The sequence below is a fragment of the Schistocerca nitens genome, chromosome 2 (assembly GCF_023898315.1).
Source record: "Schistocerca nitens isolate TAMUIC-IGC-003100 chromosome 2, iqSchNite1.1, whole genome shotgun sequence".
Classification (NCBI taxonomy): Eukaryota; Metazoa; Arthropoda; class Insecta; order Orthoptera; family Acrididae; genus Schistocerca; species Schistocerca nitens.
Genome location: NC_064615.1, coordinates 261,526,710 through 261,550,796, shown reverse-complemented (window position 1 = coordinate 261,550,796; position 24,087 = coordinate 261,526,710). Strand labels below are relative to the sequence as shown.

General features: G+C 38.5%; 1 protein-coding gene across 1 annotated transcript in view; it reads left to right on the top strand.

The window, feature by feature from the left end:
• The window catches only part of LOC126235996 (esterase E4-like), a 150,415-nt gene extending 127,297 nt beyond the window's left edge, over positions 1-23,118 (top strand). The window contains exon 10 of the mRNA XM_049944993.1: positions 21,659-23,118. Within this exon, the coding sequence (XP_049800950.1) occupies positions 21,659-21,908 (250 nt within the window). The 3' untranslated portion in view covers positions 21,909-23,118. The remainder of the gene's footprint in view (positions 1-21,658) is intronic.
• Positions 23,119-24,087: the final 969 nt, after the last annotated feature.

Genomic DNA, 24,087 nt, shown 5'->3' with positions numbered 1-24,087 from the left:
GCCGTAAACAACCCGCTAAGAAACTGCAGCAAAACCCCCGGCAACTTCCTTCATGTCCGCGGTGTTTTACGAAACATTCACGCGAGGATTGTCCCCAACGTTGGGCTGTGTGTCACAATTGCAAAAAGAAAGGTCATGTGTCTTCCGTTTCCAAATCTGACCACATACATGATGTTCATGAACATCACGCTGATTCTGATTCTGTGTTGTCTGTCAATTGCACTTCTTCCCTTTCAGGGAAGTTATTCCTCACTGTCCAAATCCTTGGTCGAGATGTTCGCATGCAAGTGGATACCGGTTCTGCTGCCACCATAATTAATTCTCAGACGTATCTTCAGTTGGGTTCTCCACTTCTGTCACCTGTCACTCGGCAATTACGGACATACAATAAACAGAAGATTTCTCTCTTGGGACAGTTTAATGCTGAGGTATCTTACAAATCCGTCATTCGCACTGTTCCCATATTTGTGGTTGACCAGAGCAACGCAGAAAATCTTTTTGGTTTCAATGCCTTTCGCGTTTTTGGATTCTCCATAGATGACTCTGTCAATATTGTCTCTGATGCTATTCCTTATGCTCAACTGGATTCCTTGTCAACGACATTTTCGTCCCTTTATTCTCCTGGGTTAGGACGTGCAAACGACTCTGAAGCTCATATCACGCTCAAACCCACTGCTCGGCCTAAGTTTTTTCGGGCTCGGCGCATTCCTGTGGCCCTTCGTGATCGGGTAAAATGGGAGTTGGATCGTCTCACTACTTCAGGGGTCTTGCTTCCTGTCACTTCCAGTGAGTGGTCCTCTCCTGTCATTGTCGTTGCTAAGCCAAATGGTGATATTCGTCTCTGTGGCGATTTCAAAGCCACTGTAAATGCTCAATGCCTCATCGACACTTACCCAATGCCCCGTCCTGAAGAACTGTTCACTAAACTTGCTGGAGGCCAGTATTTTTCTAAAATTGACCTGTCAGAAGCTTATCATCAACGTCCTCTCGATGCTGCTTCCCGGCAGTTTCTGGTCCTTAACACACCTTTCGGCCTCTATCAATACCAACACTTGCCATTCGGGGTTGCTAGCACCTCTGCTCTCTTTCAGCGATTCTTGGAACAATTATTGCACCCTGTCCCTGGGTGTATCAATTACATGGATGACATTGTTGTCACTGGCTCCACCACTGAAGAACATCTTCAAAATCTCCGCACACTTTTTCATGTCTTACAGACTGCCGGTCTTAAGTGTAATCTTCAGAAATCACAATTTTTTTCAGGCATCTATCACGTACTTGGGGTTTCAACTCTCTCGGGATGGTATTCGTCTGCTTCAGGAAACTGTCGCTGCGATCGATGCCCTTCCTCGCCCTACATCTGTTAAGGAACTGCAGGCCTTCTTGGGGAAAATAGCATACTATCACAAGTTTTTACTGTCTGCGGCTTCGGTGGCTCAGCTGTTGCATCGCCTGTTGCATAAAAACGTGCCTTTTCACTGGTCTGCATCATGCGATGCGGCTTTCCAGAAATTGAAGACTATGCTGAAACAGGCCCCATGCCTGGCTACTTATTGACCTGGCCAACATCTTGTTCTTGCCACAGATGCCTCTCAATATGGGGTCGGTGCAGTCCTTGCGCACCGTTTTTCTGACGGTTCGGAACAACCCATTGCTTATGCCTCCAAAACGCTCACGGATGCCCAACAAAAGTATTCTCAAATTGAAAAAGAAGCTTTGGCCATTATTTATGCTCTTCATAAGTTTTGTGTTTTTCTCTATGGCTCAAAATTTCATCTTGTTACGGATCACAAACCACTTGTTTCCTTGTTTCATCCATCAACGTCACTTGCCGACAAGGCTGCACACCGCCTCCAGCGTTGGGCTCTTTACTTGTCTCGTTTCAATTATGAGATCATTTCTGGCCAACGGCTCAACATACAAATGCTGATGCTCTGTCTCGCCTTCCCATGGGTCCTGATCAGTCATTCGATAGGGACGAACTTTTGTGTTTCCACCTGGATGTTGCCGAGCAGCGGGTTGTGGACGGATTCCCCATCACTGGGGACAGGCTGGCGGCTGCTACGAGTTCTGACTCTACCTTCTCCCAGGTTTTACGCTGTATTCAGAAGGGTTGGCCAGATCACCCGTCCGCTAAGACTTCTGATCCATTGCGGAACTACTACGCTTTGCGCTACCGCCTCACGGCTAGGGATGGTGTTATCCTCCTCTCCACTGACAATGCTTCGCCGCGTGTCGTGGTACCTGCATCTTTGCGTGCTTCAGTCTTGCGCCTCCTTCACCAAGTGCACTGGGGTGTGTCTCGCACAAAATCTCTGGCGTGCCGTCATGTGTACTTGCCTGGCATCGACTCTGAAATAGCACACATGGTCGCTGCCTGCGGCCCTTGTGCGTCACAGGCCGCTGCCCCGAAGTCATCTTTGTCACTGTGGCCTTCGCCTGAGAAGCCCTGGGAGCACATTCGTGCTGACTTTGTGGTACCCTTTTTAGGTACTTATTGGCTCCTTGTAATTGACGCCTACTCTAACTTTCCTTTCATTGTCCATTGCACGTCGCCTACCACCGCGGCAACCACCAGTGCTCTCGCCCGCATTTTTTCTTTGGAAGGCCTCCCCTCTACTCTTGTTACTGATAATGGTCCGCAATTTGCCTCTTCCGAATTTGCGGATTTTTGTGCTCGTCACTGTGTTATGCATGTCACGGCCCTGCCGTTCCATCCACAATCCAACGGTGAGGCTGAATGACTGGTCCGCACATTTAAGGATCAGACGCGGAAACTTCTGACTTCTTCTGCTGCTGATGATGCACTTCTCCAGTTTCTGGCGTCTTAACGTTTCACCCCCATGGGCGACCACAGCCCGGCTGAGCTCTTACATGGCCGACAGCCCCGCATGCTACTTCATCTTCTGCGGCCTCCCACCTCACGGCCGCGGGTGCCTTCCCTTGGCCGGTTCACCGCCGACGACCTCATCTGGGTACGGGGATATGGCAGGCGGCCAAAATGGAGCCAGGGCTGCATCTTAAGACACCGTGGCAGATGCCTGTATGAAATCCAGACGGACACGGGTGTTGCAGTGCATCATTCGGACCAGCTTCGGCCTCGTGTGCCAGCAACGCCTGTTCTGAATGCCGCTACACCACTTTTGGCCCTATCTGACGCTCAGGATCTTGGCATCTCTCAATACTCACAACGCAGCCCTCTCACCGTCATCACGATGCAAGCACAAGAACGGACGCCACCAGGAGACGTGCCCATGCAGGAACCGGATGACCATCCTCTGTCAGAGCAAATCTACTCGCCTCCTCCTCCAATGGACACCGACACATCTCCCATGTCTCCTGTCATATCAACTGGACTTGCCGCAACGGGCAGATTGGTGCAGGGGGCCCCAGCAGATTCGACCCCTACGTCTCCTGTCATCTCGACCCGTTATCATCGGGGACACTTCCGTCTGTACGGAAAGCCTCCTCCTCGAGACTTTACGGCGAGTCAAACAATGCCTATGGACGTTAGCCATCTCCAGGACACCTCCATCAAGACCAGTGCAACAATTTCAAAGGGGGGAAAAATATTGTGACTCGCTGATCATTCAAAGTGCCGCCACGCAATTACGCACGTCCTCTATGTGCGGCACTGTCTGTTAGCCATGCAGCAGCTGCGCCACAAGCGGCCAGCCGAGCAGTGGCCACTAGACTGGGACTCAGTGCTCATTTGAATGCTAATGTGTACACATGTCTTGCTTGTCAACTTACTCTGTGACTTATATGTGTTGTGTCGTTCTGAAATATATTTGTTAAACTTGACGTTATAACAATTACCCTACATTACACACCAAGCATGGTAGCGCAGTGTTTAGCACACTGGACTTGCATTTGGGAGGATGATGATTCAAACCGGTGTCCAGTCATCCTGATTTAGGTTTTCCGTGATTTCAAATCACTTCAGGCAAATGCCAGGCTGGTTCCTATGAGAGGGCATGGCCTATTTCCTTCCTCATCCTTCCCTAATTTGATAGGACTGATGACCTTGCTGTTTGGTCCCCTCCCAAAACCTACCAACCAACCTACATAGCAAAAAATAGTTTATGTTTGTTTCTCTGTGTTTACTGTATAAAGCCAATGTGCTGAGCACAAATATTCCATTAGTTTATTCTTCTTCTTCCCCCTCCCTGACATAAATACTTTCTGGTATTATAACTCTGTGTCCTGTTTGTATGTAATTTATATTCTTACACTCATGCTGTGGGTGTTCAAAGCCCTTGGGTCTCTGTAGACTTCCAGTAAGATGTTGCACTTCAGGTGGAGCATTTGTATTCCAGATTTCATGCCATTTGCTGTCAATAGTGAAACTGCTATCAGTAAGCTGCTGGGCCAGTCACAGGGTTGGATTTCTGGAATAAAGTCAGTTTGTTGTCAACCCTGGAATATCTTCATGGATGGGAATTTGAATATTATTCATTATTATGAAATATTCTTCCAACGGGACTTCTTGTCTTTAAGACAGGAGGGACTAAGTGGCTGAGTGTTGGAAGCCAGTGTAGTGGAGTAGTTTTTACATGTCCAGAAATGTTTGTATTGGGCCGAGTGTCTGTCTTATGTATGTGAGGTCTGTTGAGCCACACCAGAGCCCAATATCCAGCCATATAAAAAACTAAGCTGTGCACAGAGGTTTGAATTGTATCTGCTGATGCTCCCCAGTTAGTAATGTAGAGTTTCGGCTTAAGGTTGTTTGGTCTACTTAATTTCTGAGAAGCCTTTTTGGGATGCTTCTAGAAAAATAGTGTACTATCAAGAGTCATTCCTATATAATGTGAGTGATTCTGATTGGAAAGCACTGTGTCTTTCACGGACCTCCAGTTTGTAGTCTGCTGCTCTGTTATTAAGTAGAAACTGCTGACTTCAGTTTTATAAAGTCTGTGTCTGAGTCTCCACATGATGAAACTGGTTTGTTGAAATCATAAGTTGGAATGTTTGAAAAACTTTTTAACTCCCTTTGCTGAAACACAAGTGTTAGATTTTAGTACCATATATCCAAAATTTCTTTCCACTTGTTTCAGGTATGTCAGAAGGTTGAAAAGTTGGAGGGATAATACTGACCCCAAGATGTAGTCCACTATGTAATTTCCTTTCTTTGATTGTGATATTACCCTGAACTACACTCAAGTGCCAGTTTGAGAGCACATTATTAATTAATCTCAATGTGTTTTGGCAGAGGGTGACTCTGATTGGCTTACGAACAAGCCCTTCCTTCCACAATGTATAATAAGCACCAGGTCAAGTTGACAAAGACTACAGATATCTTCAGTTGTTTCTGAAATCCATCTTTGATGTGGGTATGCATTTAGTTAGGCTTAGAACCTAGTCCGTGCAGCTGTTTTTTGGTCTGAAATCTGCTTGCTGTACAGGGGTGTTTTCCCGGATTCCTGTGCTTATCCTGTTTAATAGAAGTCAATAAAAGTTTGTATCAACAGCTGAGAAATGCTGTTGGATGACACCTTTTTACTTTATCTAAAGGTTTTCTTGGATTGAGTACAATAATAAGTTTAGCAGTTTTGAAAGCTTTTGGTATACATCCTGATTTTATTATTGATGTAAAAAATTTGATCAGCCATACCTCAGTCCTCTTCTTCCCACAGAGAGTTTGAAATTCAGAATGTATCCCAGCAAAATCTGTCCTATCCTTACATCCTGGAGAGCTGTTTTTAGTTCTTCTAGTGTGAAGTCCTGAGATAATTGTGTTTTGACAAGTGTTTCTGCCAAATGTTACTAAGCTACTTTTTTTTATTTTTTGAGTACACTTTTTATTTCGTGGGAGTTTTGAGATTTAAGTAGTTATGGTGTGATTGAGTAATGTATTTGAGATGGTGATCTCCTTCCACTGAACTTCTTCAACAAGTTTCAGAGTGGTGGCTTGACTTTTTAAAATCCAACTCAGTTGTTGTCTTGATCCATTTCTCTCTTCTTGATTCATTCAGTCTTTGCATCTCCTCATGGTAACCCCTTGGTACACATTATTTTTGCAGTCGAGATATAACACCATCAAATCTGTCATAATTTGCATGTGAAACTCATATCCTTCTGATTATTATATCAAGTTCTTAAGATAATGTTCCCTAGTTTGCCCTTTGAAAGTTCTATCATGGTCTACAAATGGTTTGAATAACTGGAATCTGGCACCCTATTTTGTACCTGCCTGGTCAGTGTGAGCTGTTTGAAAAATCAACTAGAAATATTCTGGATACATTTAGGGGCTGGTTTTGATAGTTTTGTGTTAAGAAGCAGAGGTGTGGGTTGTAGTCTCTGTTACAGCCACAGATCTGAATGGACCCTGTCACATAACTAAACCTACCCATTGTGGAACAAGTCTAGTAGCTGCACAGTTTTGCCAGATCACCACCAGAAAACATTGATGTAGGATCTGTCCTTAAAATGGATAGCCATAAGTTTATATTTAAGTACACAGTTGAAAGTTTACCAATTTTTAATCATGTCTTTAATATTCTACCATTGATGACCAAGTCTCTTACAGCCTCTAATGTTTATAGGTAGTTAGTATAGACATATGTGGAGCATAATAGTTCTTACCTCATCAGAAAGTAAAAGAGCACAAAGTAAAGATGAAGTGATCAAAGGTCGCTTCACATACAGTTTAGTAAATATGGTACACATCTACATCTACATCTACATCTACATGGATACTCTGCAAATCATATTTATGTGCCTGGCAGAGGGTTCATTGAACCATCTTCACAATTCTCTATTATCCCAATCTTGTATAGCGTGCAGAAATAACAAACACCTAAATCTTTCCGTACGAGTTCTGATTTCCCTTATTTTATCATGGTGATCATTTCTCCCTAAGTAGGTTGGTGTCAACAAAATATTTTCGCATTCAGAGGAGAAAACTGGTTTATGGAATTTCATGAGAAGCTTCCGTCGCAGCGAAAAACACCTTTTTTTAATGGCGTCAAATCCAAATCCTGTATCATTTCAGTGACACTCTCTCCCATATTTTTCAGTAGTACAAAACGTGCTTCCCTTCTTTGAACTTTTTTGATATCCTATCTGGTAAGGATCCCACTCCGCACAGCAGTATTCTAAAAGAGGACGGACAAGCGTAGTGTAGGCAGCCTCATTAGTAGATCTGTTACATTTTTGAAGTGTCCTACCAATAAAACGCAGTCTTTGATTAGCCTTCCCTGCAACATTTTCTATGTGTTCCTTCAAATTTAAGTTGTTCATAATTGTATTTCCTAGGTACGTGTTTAGTTGAATTTACAGCCTTTATATTTGACTTATTTATTGTGTAACTGAAGTTTAACGGATTCCTTTCTCACATGGATGACCTCACACTTTTCATTATTTAGGGTCAACTGCCAATTTTTGCACCATTCAGGTATCTTTCCTAAATCATTCTGCAGTTTGTTTTGATTTTCTGATGACTTTATTAGTCGATAAACGACAGCGTCATCTGCAAACAACATAAGACAGCTGCTCAGATTGTCTCCCAAATTGTTTATATAGACAAGGAACAGGAAAGGGCATATAACACTACCTTGGGGAACACCTGAAATCACTTCTGTTTTACTTGATGACTTCCATCAATTACTATGAACAGTAACCTCTCTGACAGGAAGTCACAAATACAGTCACACAACTGAGACATTATCCCATAAGCACGCAATGTCAGTATAAGCCGCTTGTGTGATACAGTGTCAAAAGCCTTCTGGAAATCCATAAATATGGAATCAATCTGAAATCCCTTGTCAATAGCATGCAAATAAAGAGCTAATTGTCTTTCACTAGAACAATGTTTTTTAAACCCATGTTGACTGTGTGTCAATAGACCATTTTCTTTGAGGTAATTCATAATGTTCAAACATAATATATGTTCCAGAATCCTGCTGGATATTGACGTTAATGATATGGGCTTGTCATTAAGTGGATTACTCCTACTACCTTTCTTGAATATTGGTGTGACCTGTGCAGCTTTCCAGTCTTTGGGTAAGGATCTTTCGTTGAGCAAATGATTGTATATGATTTCAAGTATGGAGCTAATGCATCAGCATACTCTGAAAGGAACCTAATTGGTATACAGTCTGGACCAGAAGATGTGCTTTTATTAAGTGATTTAAGTTGCTTCACTACTCCAAGGATATTTACTTCTACATTACTCATGTTGGCAGTTGTTCTTGATTCGAATTCTGGAATACTTACTTTGTCTTCTTTTGTGAAGGCATTTTGGAAGGCTGTGTTTAGTAATTCTGCTTTGGTAGCACTGTCTTCAATAGTATCTCCATTGCTATTGCACAGAGAAGGCATTGATTATTTCTTGCCGCTAACATACTTCACATAAAACCAGAATCTATTTGAATTTTCTGCCAGGCTTCAAGAAAAAGTTTCATTGTGGAAACTGTTATAAGTATCTCGCATTGAAATCCACGCTAAATTTCAAGCTCCTGTAAAAAATTGCCAATCTTGGGGATTTTGCATTTGTTTAAATTTGGCATTTTTGTTTCGTTGTTTCTGCAACAGTGTTCTGACTGGTTTTGTGTACCAAGGAGGATCAGCTCCAGCGTTTGTTAATTTATTTGGTATAAATCTCTCAATTGCTGCCAATACTATTTCTCTGAATTCAAGCCACATCTGGTCTACACTTATATCATTAATTTGGAAGGAGTGGAGATTGTCTGTCAGGAAGGTGTCAAGTGAATTTTTATTTGCTTTTTTGAAGAGGTATATTTTTTATTTATTTTTGGAGGATTTGAGGATTACAATATTGTCTCACTAGAACAACCCTGTGTTCACTAATCCCTGTATCCGTTTTGATGCTCATTATTAACTCAGGATTATTTGTTGCTAAGAGGTCATGTGTGTTTTCAAAACTGTTTACTATCCACGTAGGATCATGAACTAACTGCTCGAAATACTTTTCAGAGAATGCGTTTAGCACAATTGCAGATGATGTTTTATGCGTACCTCTGGAATTGAACATGTATTTTTGCCAACATATTGAGGGTAAATTAAAGTCAAGGCCAACTATAATTGTATGAGTCGGGTACATGTTTGAAATCAAACTCAAGTTTTCTTTGAACCTTTCAGCAACCGTATCACCTGAATTGGGAGGTTGGTAAAAGGATCCAATTATTATTTTATTCCGGTTGCCAACAATGACCTCTGCCCATACTAACTCACAGGAACTATCTACTTCAATTTCACGACAAGATAAATTACTTCTAACAGCAACAAACATGCCACCACCAACTATGTTTAGCCTGTCCTTTGTCAATGGCATTAGGTTCTTTGCAAAAATTTCGGCTGAGCTTATCTCCAGCTTTACACGATACCATTTCTCAGCTAAATCAAAACCATGCATTTTAATGGATACAGATTTTGTCTATAAAGTATACCCGCTCAGTCTTGATTAAGTAAATCTGAATTTTTTAGAACTACATCCTGAAGCTAAACTGAGGCGAGATTGGCACTGTATGCATCTGGTAACAAGCCTGAGCAAAAACTAAAGTAATACTGATTGAAATGGTGCAAGCCTTAGCCTTATAAAGGCTCACTCTAATATTGTTCAACTTCTTTAATTTGTAATGATTTATAAATTTTATAGGTAGGAAAGTTCATCTTCCATTGGCATTGACTATGTCATGTTTCATTTGTATATTATTTCTCTTGAGCAGCATCAATGCAGTATTAATTTATGCTCATGTTGTTGGGGATCCCAGGTTTCTGACCATGGAATCCATCTTGCACATTAAAATTTAGTTACTTAAAATATAGTAATTTTTAATCAAGGTCACTTGCTCATTAATATTAACATCAATTGACCCAGAAAAATTAGGTATACCAACAGACATCAGAACTTTGCAGTAGTTTGGCTATAACTGGCACAGAAATTTTGGATCAGGTGAAATCTGTAACTAACAAAAGCTTTTAAGCTAATTAAGTTTGTGGTAATGTAAAAACATTTTTGAAAAGGGGAAGATTAGTTCTTTAATTTTAAAGTAGCATAAAGGTGGTTTGATGAACCCTCTGCCATACACTTAATTGAGAACTGAAGAGTAATCATGTAATGTAAATGGATAGAAAAAAGATCTGCTCACCAAGCAGTGGTGTGCACACACACACACACACACACACACACAAAAGGATTTGACTTTTACAAGCTTTTGGAGCCAGTGACTCCTTCTTCTGGCTGAAGAGTTGAAGGGGAAGGAAAAGGGGTGAATGAAAAGAACTGGAGAGGTTTAGGATAAGGGGCTCAGTTTAGAAAAGTCACCCAGGTCAGGGGAGACTTACCGGACAGGATGAGAAGGAAAGACTGATTGTTGGGGAATGCACAAGACGAGATTTGAAAACCTGAGAGCTTAAACGTGGAAGACAGGCTAATATGCAAGACAGAGATTACCACTATAATATTGTGCATGAGAGAATAAGAATGAAAAACTAGGTGCAGTGTATGTAGCAGATGTGGGAGGGGGAACAGCGAAAAATAGACAAGTCAGAAAATGAAAGATGTAGAAGACTAAAATATAGTGAAGAAAGGAGTATTTACTGAGAATAAATGCTGAGACAGAAGGATTAATGTAAATTAAGGCCAGGAGAGTGGCGAGAACCAAGGGCATGTTGTAGTAATCATGTAGATGTAAATGTAAAGTGGTCTTTCCTTCTGAATATACCTATTATCTCACAAGATGTCTGCCTCCATAGCGCAGCAGTAGCGTTACTGCCTACCATGCAAGGGGGCCCAGGTTTGATTCCCAAGAGACTGGGTGTTGTGTGTCCTTCATCGCCATTTTCGTCATCAGCTAAAGAGACTTGCAATACGGCGGCCAAACCCAGAAAGGGATATCCTGACCAATAAATGCCATATGATCATTTCATTTTTCACCTCACAAGATTTTTCCTATGGTAGTAAAAATGAATTTTTATAATTGCAATAACTTTTAATTGCCATCATTTTGGACAAAACCAATTATCTCACAGCAGTCAGAATATCTAACTGAATGATTTGAATAATAGAGTTTTGTGGGGGGATCTGTTACTATCAGTTTGATAATATGCATACTATGTATACTATGTACTTAATGTAGCAACTTTTACATCAGAATCTTTTTTAGAAAGAAAGTTAAGGAAAATTTTATGTAGACCTCAATACATGAAATAAGAGTGCATACACATTAAGATAGTGGGTGTCAACCTGCTTTGTTACAAGCCTTATCTTTTGCATAAAAAATGAGCCTTAGACTATTTTCTTCAGCCCATTCTGCAAGTGCAATACCATTCTGATCAATGGTATTCTATTTCCACTTTGCAAGCTGTTATAATTGCTTATATAGATAGCTGGGTGAGGGAGTGAAGGTAAACTTCAGGTGGTTGCTGGACTTGTGGTGGCAGGTATACCTTTGCTACTGTTATCTCATTAACTTTTATAGTTATATGCTGGATGTCATTTTCAATATTTACACTCAATAAACAGATTTTTATATATTACTGTGAATATAAGTAGCACAGCCATAGGTATGATGGTATGTTGCACCGCGTGTGCCATGATCAGCTATTCTGCCTCTCTATAGAAGAATATTTACACTGTTTATATGATTTTCTTGTCTAACGGCAATGTCCAAAGTCTTTTCTCTCAAGATCTCAGAGAGAATCTCACCTTATGATCTGCTGGATCTTTTTGAATTGAGCTGTCATATTCAGAGACTAGGCCCAATATTCCTTGTCTTGTGTCTCTGAGAAAAGCTGTTTAGATGTAAATTTGATTTCATATGTATTACTGTCAAGATATCTTACTGTCACGGTAGTTCTGATTGCCAGATCACTGTTGCTTATGTAGCTACAACCAAAGGTCATGTGAAGAGTATTTTAAGCTTCACGTATGCAAGCAAAGTTTGACCCTCACTTTCATAGACGTATTGCTGAATAAAAATATGAAAATGACACTGTGTGGATAACCAAAGTGCAATAGCAATGATAAAATCATGTCAAACATCAAGAAGAAGCAGGCATATTGATATGAAGTATCATTTCATCAGTGATGAATTGAATCATGGTTCGTTCAACATACAGTACTGTCCAACTCAAGAGCAACTTGCTGACATTATAACTAAATCTCTTCAAAGTGTTGCTTTTAAAAGACTGGAAGAAAAGCTGATGTTTAATTGAAATCTAAGCCTTTTGCTTGTTTAATAGGTATATTTTCAGAGACTGTGATTTTAAATCTTAAACAACACAATATGTTATTATCTCACTAAATAGCGAGATAATAACATATTATTTTCTTTAAGATATAAAAAGATCATAAGGCGGCTGGAGTGGCCGTGCGGTTCTAGGCACTACAGTTTGGAACCGAGCGACAGCTACGGTCGCAGGTTCGAATCCTGCCTCGAGCATGGATGTGTGTGATGTCCTTAGGTTAGTTAGGTTTAATTAGTTCTAAGTTCTAGGCGACTGATGACCTCAGAAGTTAAGTCGCATAGTGCTCAGAGCCATTTGAACCAAAAAGGTCATAGTAAACAGAAACAATATGTAACTGATAATGTAAGAGCACAGTTGGTATCCATGCATTGTTTCTCTAATAAGTTGGCAATGTGGGTTGGTTGTTTTGTGAATAAGTAAAAGAAGACAGAGCTCATATGGAAAAATATAGGCGTTCATTCTTTCCGCACGCTATATGAGATTGGAATAGTAGAGAATCGTGAAGGTGGTTCGATGAACCCTCTGCCAGGCACTTAAATGTGATTTGCAGAGTATCCATGTAGATGTAGATGTAGATGTATGTTCTTCAGTGTATTCCATGAACAAAGAGGTCCCATGTAGTGTCTCCAAAACTAAAACTTTGGTAAATATCCCAATTCAGATCCCAACACCCATACACCACCAAAACACTCAAGTAGAGCTCTAGTCAAAGGTACAGAAGCTTCTAATCAAGCCACAAACTGCTAGCTCCATCCAGCAGTTCCTTTTAAATTAGTCTCTTCTGTTCCCTGGGATCAGATCAGGCAGTATGAGTGCTGTATTGTGTGGTAATTCCATAGCAGCTCAATTTCTTCTTAGTATCAATAACTGATCCCCCTGGCTCAATTCCTCCTGCCAGAAGTATTGTTAACTTATGTCATTTTGGAGTCAGTGTCTGAAGAACTATCTCCTTGGGATACAAGAGGTATAGTCCTCCAGAATGTGTAGTGGTAAGAAAAATGAAAGTGACTGGTTGTGTTAGATTAGATTAGATTAGATTAGATTAGATTAGATTAATACTAGTTCCATGGATCATGAATACGATATTTCGTAATGATGTGGAACGAGTCAAATTTTCCAATAGATGACATAATTAAGTTAATTTAACAACATACTTAAGTTAATATAACAACTTTTTTTATTTTTTTAAATTTTTTATTTAATAATTTTTTCCCCTTAATTTATATCTAAAAATTCCTCTGTGGAGTAGAAGGAGTTGTCATTCAGAAATTCTTTTAATTTCTTCTTAAATACTTGTTGGTTATCTGCCAGACTTTTGATACTATTTGGTAAGTGACCAAAGACTTTAGTGGCAGTATAATTCACCCCTTTCTGTGCCAAAGTTAGATTTAATCTTGAATAGTGAAGATCATCCTTTCTCCTAGTATTGTAGTTATGCACACTGCTATTACTTTTGAATTGGGTTTGGTTGTTAATAACAAATTTCATAAGAGAGTATATATACTGAGAAGCTACTGTGAATATCCCTAGATCCTTAAATAAATGTCTGCAGGATGATCTTGGGTGGACTCCAGCTATTATTCTGATTACACGCTTTTGTGCAATAAATACTTTATTCCTCGGTGATGAATTACCCCAAAATATGATACCATATGAAAGCAATGAGTGAAAATAGGAGTAGTAAGCTAATTTACTAAGATGTTTATCACCAAAATTTGCAATGACCCTTATTGCATAAGTAGCTGAACTCAAACGTTTCAGCAGATCATCAACGTGTTTCTTCTAATTTAATCTCTCATCAATGGACACACCTAAAAATTTGGAATATTCTACCTTAGCTATATGCTTCTGATTAAGGTCTATATTTATTAATGGCATCATACCATTCACTGTACGGAACTGTATGTACTGTGTCTTATCAAAATTCAGTGAGAGTCCGTTTACAAGGAACCACTTAGTAATTTTCTGAAAGACAGTATTGATAATTGCATCAGTTAATTCTTGTTTGTCAGGTGTGATTACTATACTTGTATCATCAGCAAAGAGAACTAACTTTGCCTCTTCATGAATATAGAATGGCAAGTCATTAATATATATTAAGAACAACAAAGGACCCACGACTGACCCTTGTGGAACCCCATTCTTGATAGTTCCCCAGTTTGAGGAATGTGCTGATCTTTGCATGTTATGAGACCTGCTTATTTCAACTTTCTGCACTCGTCCAGTTAGGTACGAATTAAACCATTTGTGCACTGTCCCACTCATGCCACAATACTTGAGCTTGTCTAGCAGAATTTCATGATTTACACAATCAAAAGCCTTTGAGAGATCACAAAAAATCCCAATGGGTGGTGTTTGGTTAATCAGATGATTCAAAATTTGATTGGTGAAAGCATATATGGCATTTTCTGTTGAAAAACCTTTCTGGAAACCAAACTGACATTTTGTTAGTACTTCATTTTTACAGATATGTGAAGCTACTCTTGAATACATTACTTTCTCAAAAATTTTGGATAAAGCTGTTAGAAGGGAGATTGGACAGTAATTGTTGACATCAGATCTATCCCCCTTTTTATGCAAAGGTATAACAATAGCATATTTCAGTCTATCAGGGAAAATGCCCTGTTCCAGAGAGCTATTACACAGGTGGCTAAGAATCTTACTTATCTGTTGAGAACAAGCTTTTAGTATTTTGCTGGAAATGCCATCAATTCCATGTGAGTTTTTGCTTTTAAGGAAGTTTATTATTTTCCTAATTTCAGAGGGAGAAGTGGGTGAGATTTCAATTGTACCAAATTGCATAGGTATGGCCTCTTCCATTAACAGCCTAGCATCTTCTAATGAACACCTGGATCCTACTATATCCACAACATTTAGAAAATGATTATTAAAAATATTTTCAACTTCTGACTTTTTGTTCGTAAAGTTTTCATTCAATTTGATGGTAATACTGTCTTCCTGTGCTCTTGGTTGACCTGTTTCTCTTTTAATAATATTCCAAATTGTTTTAATTTTATTATCAGAGTTGCTGATTTCAGACATGATACACATACTTCTGGATTTTTTAATAACTTTTCTTAATATAACACAGTAGTTTTTATAATGTTTGATAGTTTCTGGGTCACTACTCTTTCTTGCTGTCAGATATGTTTCCCTTTTCCAGTTATAAGATATTTTTATACCCTTAGTAAGCCATGGTTTGTTACAAGGTTTCTTATGAGTATATTTAACTATTTTCTTGGGGAAGCAGTTTTCAAATGCATTTACAAAAATGTCATTAAATAAATTATATTTTAAATTGGCATCAGGTTAACGGCACACCTCATCCCAGTCTAACTGCTGTAGGCTTTCCCTGAAATTTGCAATTGTTAAATCATTGACTGAACATACTCCTTTGAGGACTGTTTAGTATTGCTGAATGGAGCTATGTCATATATTGTAACTAGCTGTGCACCATGATCAGAAAGACCATTCTCAACAGGCTGAGCATTTATCTGGTTAAACTTACCTTGGTCTATAAAGTAGTTATCTGTCAGTGAGCTGCTATCCTTTACCACCCGAGTAGGAAAATCAATAACGGGTGTCAAATTGAAAGAACCGAGTAATACTTCAAGGTCATTTTTCCTTTTACCCTCTTTCAGAGAATCTACATTGAAGTCGCCATAAATAATAATTTGCTTCCCCCTGTCTGACAGATAGCACAACAAGGAGTCCAAATTTTTCAGAAATAGATGAAAATTTCCTGATGGGGACCTATATACAGTTACAATTATAAATGTGCCTTTATTTAATTTAAGCTCACAGGCACATGCATCTATATGTTTCTCTACACAAAACTTTTTTGTTTCTATTCTTTTTGCACAATGATAACTTTTGTCATATATGGCAAAGAAGCTCATCTATTTTATTCTTTAAACTCCCAATATTTTGATGAAATATACTTACATTATTTTTAATTATTTTTAATTATACTTTTGTGAGAACCTTTCCTTATTCTAAAATTTGCAGTACTCTCCTGTCTGAGTTTCTCATTGTGCTTAGGCCTAGTTCTTATACCAGTGGTCACATGGTGTTGAGAGAGGCAGATTATGTCAACTGGGTTGGGTGAGTTTAATTCATCAATGCAATTACCTAGGACTGAGATACAACTTGGTGGAGATAAAATTTCTGGTGATTGGTGAAAATTTATAACTGACAGCTGTGATTGGTGATCCAATGTGCTAGAATTGTGCTGTTTAATTCCTTTCCTAAACTGAAGATTTATTTCAATCCTGACCTCTCGTAGAACTTGACATCTTTCTGTCTTACCTATCCTAAAAATGGTGCTGCTCCAACACCTGCAACCACTGGTATTTTACCATTCATTGCAGTGCCTCCCCCCCTTAAATTGCCTGCTATTACCCCAGCCAGTTTCCCCTTCCCTTTCCTGTTGAGATGTAGGCCGTGCCTGGTATGGTCCCACCTACTGAGAGAATCAACAGGAACCGCACCAATATGAGCCCCCGCACCCGACCCAAGCAGCCATTCCAACTCCAAATTAAATCTCCCAACAGAAGAGTTCAAATGAGGCCGGTCATGGCGTCTCAGGACAGATACAAATTCAACATTGGTGTGTCTCGATGCCGACGCAATCTTTACCAGGTCACACTCTATACTGTACCCAGGATCTCTGTCGATGCTGTTCCCTGGCCCTCCCACAATAACCACAGTGTCTTCCCTGGTAAATCCTTTACAGAGTGAACCTAAATCCTCTGTCACCTGATCCAGACTAGCACTTGGTTTGAAAAAATTTGTGACCTGGTATTCTGGTCCTAATTCCTCCTGCAGAAGTTGGCCTACACCTCTGGCATGAGAACTGCCTAACAACAAAACTTTCTTCCTTTTCGATGACTTTCCTACATTCTTTTTCAATTTCCTATTGAAAGTTTGTTGTGTCCTGTCTACACCTACCAATGCTTGAGGCTCATCAGTTTCTAACTGAAGCAACAGGTCAAACTTATTTTTGACATTCACCACAAAACTGTCAGACTTAGTTCTAGGCCTGTTCCTTCTGTCACCTGTTGCCACTTCCCACCTCTCTTTCCCCTTCTCCCTCCTTAACCTGTCCAGATCTTCCCTACCCTGATCTAGCTCAGCCTGAAGGGCAGCAATTTTCCCCTCCTGTTCCACTATCTTCCTATCTCTGCTGCAAATCCTACATAACCACTGATGAGCCTGATCCACTTCGCCGACACCCACGCAACTGCAGTCCCCCCAGTGAAAAAAACTACTGCATCCATCACACCAAACCCCGGAACTAACAATTCTACGGCAAGTCAGGCACTTCTCACTCATGGCAAAAATAATACTTTAGCTAGAATTAATCAATTAAATTATCGAAAATAAAAAAAGACGTTACAAGAATTAAGCCTATTCACAAATGTATATAAGGAAGTTTCTGATTTAAAATTCCGCTGTTTTTCTGCGATCTGTATTAAAACAATGAAGGTATACGTTATTTATTATATATTTCACTCGATGGAATGAAAAAAGGACAATTAAACGAGATACTTTAAGTTTGAGTCTCCAAAAACGTTACGAGAATTAAGCCTATAAACAAATGTATATAAGCAAGTTTCTGATATAAAGTTACGCTGTTTTTCTGAAATCTGTTTCAAAACAATGAAGTTATACGCTATTTACGGTAGTTTACTTATTTGTTACCGAGAAACTAGTTAAATTACCGTGAAACAATAAACAAACACGTTTACAAAATTTAAGCCTAAGCGCGACTTCGCGAAGTTACGATCTTTTCATGTTTTCCGAAAAAATACGCAAAGAAAAGTCAAACCTTCAACGGCAAGACTAAACGATACACTAATGCACGTATTTCATTTGTTATCGGCGTTAAACTAAATTATATTCCTGTCTAAATCACTTAACTTTCTGGAAATAGTTTCTGACGTCACTTACTCGGCGGCCATCTTTGTGTATTTCAGTTGATTATTATCCCCCACCACTAAACACTTTGTATGTGTTAGTGGCATCAATATATGAAAAATTTGGGTGATAAAACAAATAAACTTACCCATGCAGTAAGTCTCCCCTGACCCACAGTTCTGGGTGACTTTCCTGAAATCTACCCCTTTTCCTAGACCTCTATAGTTCTTCTCCTTCACCCTTCTTCCTTTCCCTTCAAACCTTTTGCCTGAGGAAGGAGCCACTGGCTCCGAAAGCTTGCCATTTACAAACGTCTTTTACGTGTGTGTTGTGCCACTGCCTGGTGAGTAGATTTTTTATCCATCCAGGTAAATTATTTTGTAAATAAATTACGAGACAGAAGTGCTGGAAAGTGTTTTCCGATGCTTTATGTCTTTTAATGTCATCACAACACATGGAAAATTCAAATAATGGAAAATCCACAATGGAATATGACAATACTACTACTACTAGTCCAGAGACAATGTACATTGCATGGATTTCGTCCAAAAATACATAGTATATATATACACACATATAGGGTTAACAATACTATACAAAATACAGATGTGCATAACATCAGACCACATTGAAATAGCATGTACAACTTTGATTATTTACATTGATGTATGAGAAAGACTTTTTACATGGAATACACAGTTGATATTTAGATATAACACATACAATTCTAGCACTTTTGTACATATTATTTATTTAGATCATAGCAACAGTCAGATAGAAATTACTATTGGTACAGAGTACATAAATATAATTGTTTAGTATGAAGCTATTCCAGGTATTGTTTTACAAATAGCAGTTGGTCATTAAAAATTTGAATACTGCTTCTTTAAATGAAGACAAATTTTTTATTTCTTTTATCTTTACTGGTAGTTTGTTATACAATCTGCTTCCTTGTATGTTTGTTTGTTTCTGCGCCAAAGCCTTGTTAACTCTTTTTATATGAATGTCGTTGCACTTTCTTGTATTGTAAGTATGTAGATCCGAGTTGGATTGGAAATTGTTAATATTTCTTTTTACATTAATTACGCTTTTCTGCCTATAGAGGCACGGTAGGGGTAGAATATTCAGCTGTTTAAATAATTGCTTTGAAGGAGTTAGCCTTGAACTGTTGGTAATTATTCTAACAGCTCGTTTTTGTAGAGTGAAGATGGTTTTGAGATTTTTCTTACTATGACCCCAGAAGGTGAGGCCATAGGTAATAACAGAATGTATATAAGCAAAGTAAACAGCTCTGATACATTCCCTACTACATACAAAGCTAATAACACGTAAGGCAAAGCAAGCAGAGCTTAACTTATGCGAGAGATACAGAATATGGGATTTCCAGTCTAAATTTTCGTCTATATGTACACCTAAGAATTTTGTGGTAGCAACTCTCACGATTTCTTTATTTTGTATTCTGAGATCTAGATCAGAGTGTGACTTTGCTTTCCTGTAATGGATATAATTAGTTTTAGATATATTTATGGTTAATTTGTTCACTTCAAACCAATTTTGCAAATATTCTATAACTCTGGTTGCAGATGTTGGCAATACCCGGTTTATGTCAGTTACTACAATGTTTGTGTCATCCGCAAACAGGGTTATATGAGTACCATTTATTGGAATCTTGATATCATTTATGTAAAGAAGAAATAGGAGAGGTCCTAGAACACTCCCCTGCGGTACCCCAATTGGCACAGTCTGAATATCCGATCTGTAAACAATACTTTGGTTTTTACTGTTTGTTGTTGCAATTTCTACTACCTGTTTCCTATTATGGAGATATGACTGAAACCACTTTTTAGCTACTCCTCATATACCGACATATTCTAATTTGTCTAGCAGGATATTATGTTGGACAGTATCAAATGCCTTTGAGATGTCCAAATTTATTCCTATTCTACTGTTGTTCTTATCTAGCCCCGTTACAATATTTTCAATGAATTGGGTGATGGCTGACTGTGTACTCATTCCTTTGCGAAAGCCGTGTTGGTTTACAGACAATAGATTGAATTTCTCGAGGTAATTTGTAATTCTATTTTTCATGACTGTCTCTATTACTTTTCAAAATACCGATAATAAAGCTATTGGTCTATAGTTTCCCACTTCATGTATATTGCCCTTTTTATACAATGGTTTTACTTTTGCAACTTTTAATCATTGTGGAAAGACACCTTTTGTAAATGATATGTTTATGATGTGTGAGAGTGGGTCTGATATGACACTAGCACATCTCATCATGACTGAGGAAGGTATCTCGTCAATCCCTGAGGACATTTTATTCTTCATTGTTTTTATTATTCGATTAACTTCCAATTTGTTTGTGGGAGGTAGCAATAATGAATTAACACTTTGTTCTTCTGGGATTGATGTTCTACTAATCTTAGAACAATTTTTACTCAGATTGATTGGACTATTTATGAAGTAGTCATTAATGTAATTTGCTAAAGTAAGATTTCTGACTAGCACACCTTGATCATCCTTTAAAACAAAGTCATCTGGATTTCTAACATTTTTTCTTGGGCCTATTTCTTTTTTTACTACATTCCATATAGCTTTCGATTTGTTTGCTGACCCAGCAATTACACTGTCATTGTGCATTGTCTTGGCTTTTTTGATCACCTTCCTGTAAATTTTCTTGTATGTCTTAACATAATCTGTAATGTGTACATCTTTGTTATCTTTTTTGAGCTGACTGATATGTTTTAGTGTTTGACTAGATACTCTAATAGCAGGTGTTATCCATTGGCTTGTGTTACTAGGCATGACATTGATCTTTGTGAGCTTTTTTAGGAAACACATCTCAAATAGGGACTATGAAAAGCATAGTTGCTAGTGCAGATGCTGTGTCACAGACAGGCACAACAAAAAGACTATCAGAAAGTAAGCTTTAGACCAACAGGCCATCTTCAGAAATAGACAACATACACACATACACTCAAGCAAATGCAACTCACACACACATGACCACAGTCTCTGGGTGATGAGCAGAGTGTAAAAAGTGTAATACTACCAATAAATGCATAGAAAAGTAAAAATGGTACAGTCTCTAGCTTTCAGAACATACAGTTCCTTCCAAAATTAGATCAGAGGGAGAGGTCAGGGAAGCATAAAAATGAAGCAGTATTACCCACACACCAGGATGAGAGGCACCCACCACTAATGATGACAAATAAGGTGAAGATGAAAATTTTGGGGAGAGTACTGCAGGTCCAATTCTCTCCTGTGCCTCGCTTTCCCTTGTATTTCCCTATGTGCCTGTTAGCAGTACTGCATGTTTCACCTACAGAAGGTAAGTAGTGGCCAGCAGTTTTGTCTCATAATTCATTAGTCACTAATAAGATGTGATACTTATTGCTCGTAAATGTTCATACCTGATATTTTTGTGCTAATCTGAGATTTCATTGTAGTTTCATTTGTGAGTATACACGAAACAAAGAATAGATTTCATATTACAAAGGGTCATCTGTTTAATTTGTTGCAGAAATCCAACATCAGAGAAGAATGACCTGATTAACATTGAGTGGCAGCCACTAAACCTTTCAAGCCCAGCATACCTGGAGATAGGCTCAGACCTGATGATGAAACAAGGCTTTTACTACAAAGACAGGATGCAGCTGTGGGACAGATTGTTCCCACTCTATCAAAATACCACCTCTGGCACCACAAAAGAAACAGGACTAACAGTGCAACATGTTCTTTTAGTTTTAGTTCTTTGCTGTTTCATTAAATAGCTCACTTCCTTAAATTTGCAGCAAGTCGTACAATACAGTTCTATTGAAAGTGGATTGTTAATGAGATGTTTTACATTTTTAAATGATGTTTGAGAAAGTTCATGCTGTCTTCTCTGTCAGACTGTAACAATAACTGTAGAAAATCTCAGATAATTTGTGAAGTTTTATAAGTACTGATACTAAATGGAAGGAAGTCCAGTTTGAAAGCATGTCATACTAATTTTGGTAATGGGAAATTGTGATGTTTGTTGCTGCATTAAGAGAGCACTTACTGTGTGGTGACACAAGGGGAAGCAGAATCGAATGTATTGACTTGAAATGACCATAAAAACTGAAATTGTGTGCCAACTGCAAGGTGACACTGTACATGTGTGTATGGTCTGCAGTAATAAAATGGTGATTATACTGTTAAAAATGTGTCTCTCATTAGAAATTATTTCAGCACACATCTCTTTCAGAATTCAGTGTAGTTTTCTATTAAATTTAGAAAGTAAATAATAGCTAAGAGCTAAACTGTGAAGATGGCCTGCAACTTTTATATGATACTTATAATGAGCAAAAAATATGTCAGGATGAGGTTTATACTTTTTTTAATTGGATTCATTTACCTAATGTCTTTACATTGTCAGTTCCTATATACCTAGTGTAATCACTGACTTACTATCAGTTACACTCTTAATTTGTTTTATCATTTTTTGTTAAGTTAACTTAATTGCCACCTATTTCTGGACACTGACTCTGGGTAGAAGTGTGCAGAAGTCACAGGGAGTTCAGAGCATCTGACATTTCTTTAATTTCTGTTTTCATTGCCCTGCGGCAAGATAGTTGACTTGTTATGATAACATTCAAGTATTAATATGTATGTGGAACAGGACAAATTTAAATATTCTGTATTTTTCTTGCTGAATCTAGTCTCTCAATATTGAGAGATCTATTATACAATGCTTGAAATTAAATATTTGTGACTAATTTTTTCAGTAAAATCAATTTCTTCACAATTTTTCTACATTCAATGCTCATAATTTTTAAGAAGAATATCAGAGGACTCCAGGAGAGTGTCTGTGATGGTGAAGCCAAAGAAAAAGAATCAATGCCCACTGCTTATATTAAAGAAAAAAGAAAATGTTGTGAAACAGGCTTGCTGATTTTGTGAACATTATATGCAAAAGTAACAGGCAGTATAAACAGTAAGCTATCATAAATGAGTTTACTGTTACCATTTAGTTATAGCTAAATGTAATAAATTTACTGAATATAAAATTCTGAAAATTAATGTGTCATTCTGCAGGTTTTCTTTTTTCTCTCTGTGTATATTACAATGTTCCCTACACATTACCTTGATCTTCAGGTAAAAGATTGTAGTTCCATTGAGGCTCTTAGGACATCAGAGCACCTGATTTTTCACATTACCTGTATTTGCACTCATTCTAGGAAGATTTTTATTCTGTCACTGTCTCAGACTGTTGCACTAACTAGACTGTGGTTTGTAAGAACCCTTTTGTTTTTATACATCTTAGGCCTGTTCCCAAAACCTTTGCCACTTTCCATTATCTCACTTGTATGAGTGGGAAGTGTAATGTCAGATACTGCAGCAACAGTTACAATTTCCCAAGGTTGTTGTGTTATTGGTGTCTTGAAAAGAAAGTAGTACAGTTGCCTAGCAAGTTGTGTCCAATATGTTTTCATTTTCGCATGTTTGCGAAGTGTTATCTGAATTTTGCACTATGAAAATTCATGTAGTGACAGCTACATTAGAATTCAACCAGCATAAGATGAGACCTGATCAACCATATCAATAATTTATTATCAGTCTTCAAAACTATAGTTGTCATTGCAAATTTCAATCTGAAAATCCTCAGTGTCAGCAGTCCTATCCATAGGCCCTTGTCTGAGATATTGTGATTAGATTAGCCTCCAATAATAGGATAAGATCACAAATGCTAAGGCAACAGGACCTGTCATTAGCAGATGTGTTAAGGATAGCACAGAGGAACTGGTAATGTTCACATTGCATGCAGTGTCCCACTAGGTAGGTACACAGGCAGGAGGAAGGAAAAGTCTCCACATATTATGAGGCACCTCTAGTCAAGGGACCTATGAAATGATCAGCAAGCAAAAATATTGTTTACATGCCACCAGCATTTGGTGAGAAGAAAGTCATCTGTTACTTGCCCCCTCA